Below are 6012 nucleotides of genomic sequence, written 5' to 3'. Positions count from 1 at the left end.
TCTTTTCCCCCTACCCCTGCTTCCCCTCGCTCCCGGGAAACAGGAGGCTGCCTTCGGGATCTGAAGCTCCTGCTTGAGGCTTCGTGAGCTCCGACAGGCCGTCCTTTTCGAATCCCAAGGTCATGATCGAGTCCTCAGGCCGGCAGGAAGCTGTCTGTGCTGTAGGAAGTTTTCTCCACCTGAATTTTGCCCCGCTCACCGTATTGGGTGGTGCCAAGGAGAAGCGGTGGATGACTTGGTTCTAACAGATAAAATCTGACAAGACGATGTGATGTCCCTTCTGACACTAGGTTACAAAACCACTCATGTGTTGGCATCCTTTCATTTGCTTGCCCTGTGGAATGCCAGTCTGCGTGCTGTGAGCTGTCCTGTGGGGTGGCCCCCGGGGCAGCAGCCACTGAGGAACCAGGGCCTCCAGCAGGCACTGGAGTGAGCTCGGGAGTGACTGCTCCCCCTAGCTCACAGCTCTGACAGCTCTGAAAGGTTCACTGCAACCTCTTGAGAAGCCTTGAACTAGAGACACCCAGCAAAGCGGCACCCAGCTTGCTGGTTCACAGAAACTGGGAAAAGAAATACTTGCTGTTTCAAACTGCCAGGTTTTGGAATAGTTTACATGCAATAATAGATGACAAGTAAAATCCTGTGTTTCATGTGTGTGGGAAACATTGTATCAGTGAATTTAGATCCAGAAGTCCTGCGTTCAAATCCTGTTTTTCAGCAATGCACTTAGTCTGCTTGAGCATCCGTTTCTTTAGGTAAAATGCAAACAATAACTTTCCCAGCTATTTCACAGGGTTATTGTGAAGAGTAGATGGATTCAGTGAAGATGAAATGAGTCGCTCTACAGTCGTTCTAGCGGTGGAATGACCATGGCGTGATGATGGATCTCAGCTGTCATGGGCGTAGGTGAGGGTGCTTGGGGGCATAGGCAGTTCCTGTTGTCATTTCTGCGGTTGGGAGAGTGCTGACAACAGGTGCAAAGCACCTGTGATGACAAGGTGTCTTCGTGGCCTGTGGGAAGCCTGCACCTTGCTGTGTATAAATGGGAGGACCTCACAACAGATTTGGACATATGAGGCAGGATGATCAGGACCAAGGTGCTGAGCAAGGCCACCAAGGCTGGGGTGAAATTCACCATCTCCAGCACCTTTGGCCCACAAGCAGCCAGCTCCATCAGAGGCCCACAAGCAGCCAGCTCCATCAGAGGTGTGTAGCTACAGAACAAAGGGTTGATGGTGGAGATGAAGGAGATCCCTGCCAGCCAGCAGCTGAGGATGAGCCGTGTGCATGCACAAACTGCACAGGGTAAAGGAGGGGCTTGCCCGTGGCAGTGTGCCTGTCGCAGGCTGTGGCTGCGAGGAGGAAGAACCCTGTGGCTCCCAGGAAGATGTGGGACGAGTCTTGGGTGGTGCAGCCGGCAAAGCTGGATACCCAGGGCGATGTTGAGCAGCGTCTGGGGCACAGCGATGGTGTGGGAGAGAATCTCTAAGCAGGACACATTGCGGATGGAGGAGCATGCGGGGGTGAGCGGCGAGTGTCGGGCCAGGTCAGGCAGATGAACGACAGGTCTGCAGCGACTGTCGACTGTCGTCAGGCGCGGGAGCAGCAGGAGCCGGAAGATGGCCACCTGCAGGGAGCCCTTCGGTATCTGTCAGGCCTCGGAGGTCTGACTGGCTGTTCAGACCTCAGGCCCTCTGCAGAAATGCACAAGCCTGGGCCCAAAGGACCTCCAGACGTGAGGGTGGGGAGAGGGAATAGGGCTCCTGCAGCCCAGCATTGCTTTACCTCTGCTGCCCCCTCATGGATGCAGGGAGCATAGCAGACACTGCAGTCGCTCTCCCTTGGCCAGCAGTCACTACATCTAGAATCTCTACAGAATTACTGAGTGTGGGTGATTTTGCTCTCCCCACACTTCTTTCTACTTTTTAAAAAATTTATCTATTTATTTACTTGAGAGGGAGAGAGATACATAGATTTTACATTCACTGGTTCATTCCCCAAATGCCCTTAACAGCTAGGGCTGGGCCAGCCTGCAGCCAGACATTCAGTGGGTCTCCCCTGTGGGGTTAGGAACCTAGCTACTTGAACCATCATTTGATGCCCCCCAGGGTGATCAGCAGGAAGCTGGAATCAGGAGCAGAGCTGGGATTTAAACCAGGCACTCCGATATGGGATGCAAGCGTCCAAACTGGTGGCTTAACCAGAGGCCAGACACCCATCCTCTCTCTGCCTTTCTTTTATTCTTTCCCCTTTTCTCCTACAGATAATCCTCTGCTGCCCTCCCCAGTCCTCCTGAGAGCTGGGAAATACTTGTTTATTCTTCAGGATCTGGCTAGATTAGCCTCTTCCTCCTGGCCCCTATAACACACAGTTTACCCCTCTGTTGTGTTTCTATAGAGTCAGTTACACGTGTGGACTTCAAAAAGCTCATGCAAAAATGGAATTAAAAGATGTTGATCTTGGTGCCATTTTTTTGAAATCCATGCAGTTTTTCCAAAATATACATTTTCCTTGAGTTTTTGAAGATCCCTCATATGGGTGATTTAAGACTTTTTTTGCACTAAAATAAATATGTTTTTAAAAGATATATGTATTTATTTGAAGGGCAGAGTTACAGAGAGAGAGAGGGAGGAGGGAAGAGAGAGAGAGAGACGGAGAGAGAGAGTGAGGTCTACTATCTGCTGGTTCACTCCCCAAATGGCCGCAACTGCCAGAGCTGCGCCGATCCAAAGCCAGGAGCCAGGAGCTTCTTCCAGGCCTCCTACATGGGTGCAGGGGCCCAAGAATGTGGGCCATCTTCTACTGCTTTCCCAGGCCATAGCAGAGAACTGGATTGGAAGTGGAGCAGCTGGGACTCAAACCTGCATGCATATTGGATGTTGGCACTGCAGGTGGTGGCTTTATTTGCTACACCACAGCACCAGCCCGCTGGCTGCCTTTTGATACATTTCTATTGCCAGATTTTTTTTCTAGAGTCAGGAAGACAGACACACCCCCATACCCCCACATCCACACTAAAACACAGATACAGAGAAGAAAATCTTTTTTTTTTAAAGATTTTATTTATTTATTTGACAGGTAGAGTTGCAGACAGTGAGAGGGAGAGACAGAGAGAGAAAGGTCTTCCCTCTGTTGGCTCACTCCCCAAATGGCTGCAACGGCTGGAGCTGTGCCGATCTGAAACCAGGAGCCAGGAGCTTTCTCCGGGTCTCCCATGCAGGTGCAGGGGCCCAAGCACTTGGGCCATCTCCACATCCCAGACCACAACTATTGGACCGGAAGAGGAGCAACCGGGACTAGAACCGGCACCCATATGGGATGCCGTCACTGCAGGCAGAGGATTAACCTTGTGTGCCATGGCGCCAGCCCCTGAGAAGGAACTCCTCCATGCTGGTTTACTCCTCAAATGCCCACAACTGCTGTGGGAGGGGGGTGGGCAGGGCAGAAGCCAGGAGGAGGGAATTCAATCTGGCTGCCCATGTGGGTGTCAGGAACCCAATCATCTGAGGCATCACTGCTTATTCCCAGGTTCTGTGTTAGCAGGAATGTGGACTCAGGAGCCAGGACCACGAATCAAACGTACACTCTAATAGGGGACTGAGGCATCTGAGTGATCGTCTTAGCTACTATGCAAATGCCCTCCTTTGCAGCAAATTCGAAACAAAGTTTTGACGTGGGCTCACATTCCATTTGTCTGAGAAATTCCCGAACAGAAGAACAGGGCAGAAGCTCACGTGTCCGTTGGAGCAGCTTCATGACCGTCACTCAAAATTTCCATTTATTCAGAGCCCATTAAAACTAATGAAGTTTTGCTGCTTTTCTGACTACATCCTTGAAGGCTTGTATTACTTGTTTGTTCCTTATGGTGTAAATGAATGGGTTCAGCAGAGGAGCAACCGAGGTATTGAGTACAGACACCCCCTTGTTGAAGGCAACTCCTTCTTTTGCTGAGGGTTTTGCGTACATGAAGATGCAGCTTCCGTAAGACAGGGAGATGACAATCATGTGGGAAGAGCAGGTGGAAAAGGCCTTTTTCCTATGCTGGGCAGACGGGATCTTCAGAATGGTCCTGATGATGTGTGTGTAGGAGATAATGACCAGCACCAGCGTGACCTCCAAGGTCACGACGGCTAAGATAAAGTCAATTAGTTCCAGGAGTCTTGTATCTGAGCAGGCTATCTCTATGAGGGGATCATAGTCACAAAAATGGTGATTGAGTCTATTGGATGCACAAAAGTCCAGCTGACTGGTGAGGATGATTGGGCACAAGATGATGAGGAATCCCCCCAGCCAAGAGCAGAGAACCAACTGGACACACACCCTGGGGCTCATGATGGCCGTGTAGTGCAGAGGTCTGCAGATGGCCACATAGCGGTCGTAGGACATGGCGGCCAGCAGGTAATACTCAGTGGCCCCGATGAAAATGGCAAAAAAGTACTGAGTGAAGCACCCAGCAAAGCTGATGGTCTTATTTCCCGTTGAGATACTGAACAGCAGCCTAGGCGTGAACGTGGTTGTGAAAGCAATCTCCAGGAAGGAGAAATTCCTGAGGAAGAAGTACATGGGCGTCTGGAGGCGGGCGTCCAGGAGCGTGAGGGCCATGATGAAGAGGTTTCCAATGATGCTGAAGACGTAGGCGAGGAAGAGAAATATGAACATGAACATCTGAATCCCTGGGGTGTCTGTGAGCCCCAGCAGGATGAATTCACTCAAAGTGTTGTTTCTCATCGCTGACGCTGGCTGATTGCGAAGCTGAGGAAGAGAAAAGTGAGTGATGAGAAGGGGAACAGAGCTGGGGAATGTTGAGAGTGAGCTGTAGCAGTCCCCTGAAATGTGTTCATTGGAATTCCTTTGGCTACTTGACCCAAAAAGAACTGTCTTTTTGTCTTAATCTGGCCCTTCACAAAATCTGTTTACATCCCTACATGGGAGCCTTTGTTTCTCAAGTTTTTTTTTTTTTTTTTTAGATTTATTTAGTTATTTGAGAGGCAGAGTTATAGAAAGAGAGAGGAAGAGACAGAGAAGTCTTCCATCTGTTGATTCACTCCCCAGATGACTGCAACAGCTGGAGCTGGGCTGATCCAAAGCCAGGAGCCAGGAGCTTGTTCTGGGTCTCTCATGCTGGTGCAGGGGCCCAAGCACTTGGGCCATCTTCAGCTGCTTTCCCAGGCCACAGCAGAGAGCTGGATTGGAAGTGGAGCAGCCAGGAATCAAACTGGTTGCCAGCACTGCAGGCAGATGCTTAGCCTACTATGCCACAGTGCCTGCCCCTCTGAGGTGTTTTTCTCAGAAGAGCATAATGGTCCCTAGATCTCCTTAAATCATCTTCTGTATTTTTATTCTCATCTCTTTCTCCTCACTTTGCTTTGTTCTCTTTTTAAAAAGATTTATTTGAAGGGTAGAGTTACTGACAGTGAGAGGGAGAGACAGAGAGAAAGGTCTTCCACCCGCTGGTTCATTCCCTAGGTGGCTGCAATGGCTGGAGTTGGGCCAATCCAAAGCCAGGAGCCAGGAGCTTCTTCTAGGTCTCCCACACCGGTGCCGGGGCCCGAGGACTTGGGTCATCTTCCACTGCTATCCCAGGCCACAGCAGAGAGCTGGATCGGAAGTGGAGTAGCTGGGAATAGAACTGGCACCCATATGGGATGCCGACACTGCAGGCGGAGGATTAACCTACTGCACCACAGCGCCAGCCCGTTGTTCTCCTCTTGGATCTAGGAAAACCCTCCCCTCGGATCCTGGTTCCTATCAGCTTCACTATTGCTCTCTCCAACATGTTGGACAACTGCCCCATTTTTGGGGGCTGATAATAATCCCCAATCCACCGATGCAGGGGAGAACTGACCTTTTAGTGCCTGTTAACTTATTCCTGGAATTATATGAGTTCATGCCTATCTTGATTATTTAAAAATTAAAAAAAAATATATATTTTTTTGGGTTGCAATGAGTTGAATGGTGTTTTTTTTTTATATACTTTCAACAAGAGAAGAAAACTATCAAACAAAAAAGATT

General features: G+C 49.9%; 1 protein-coding gene across 1 annotated transcript; it reads right to left on the bottom strand.

Annotated features, from left to right (window-relative positions):
• Window positions 1–3666: 3666 nt before the first annotated feature.
• Window positions 3667–4886, bottom strand: LOC127491031 (olfactory receptor 6C4-like). The gene has a single exon (XM_051845631.2). The coding sequence runs from the start codon at window positions 4726–4728 to the stop codon at window positions 3799–3801; it is 930 nt and encodes a 309-aa protein (XP_051701591.2). The 5' UTR covers window positions 4729–4886; the 3' UTR covers window positions 3667–3798.
• Between the last annotated feature and the right edge of the window lie 1126 nt (window positions 4887–6012).

Source organism: Oryctolagus cuniculus, chromosome 11 (assembly GCF_964237555.1).
Source record: "Oryctolagus cuniculus chromosome 11, mOryCun1.1, whole genome shotgun sequence".
Classification (NCBI taxonomy): Eukaryota; Metazoa; Chordata; class Mammalia; order Lagomorpha; family Leporidae; genus Oryctolagus; species Oryctolagus cuniculus.
This window is presented reverse-complemented; position numbering and strand designations above follow the sequence as displayed.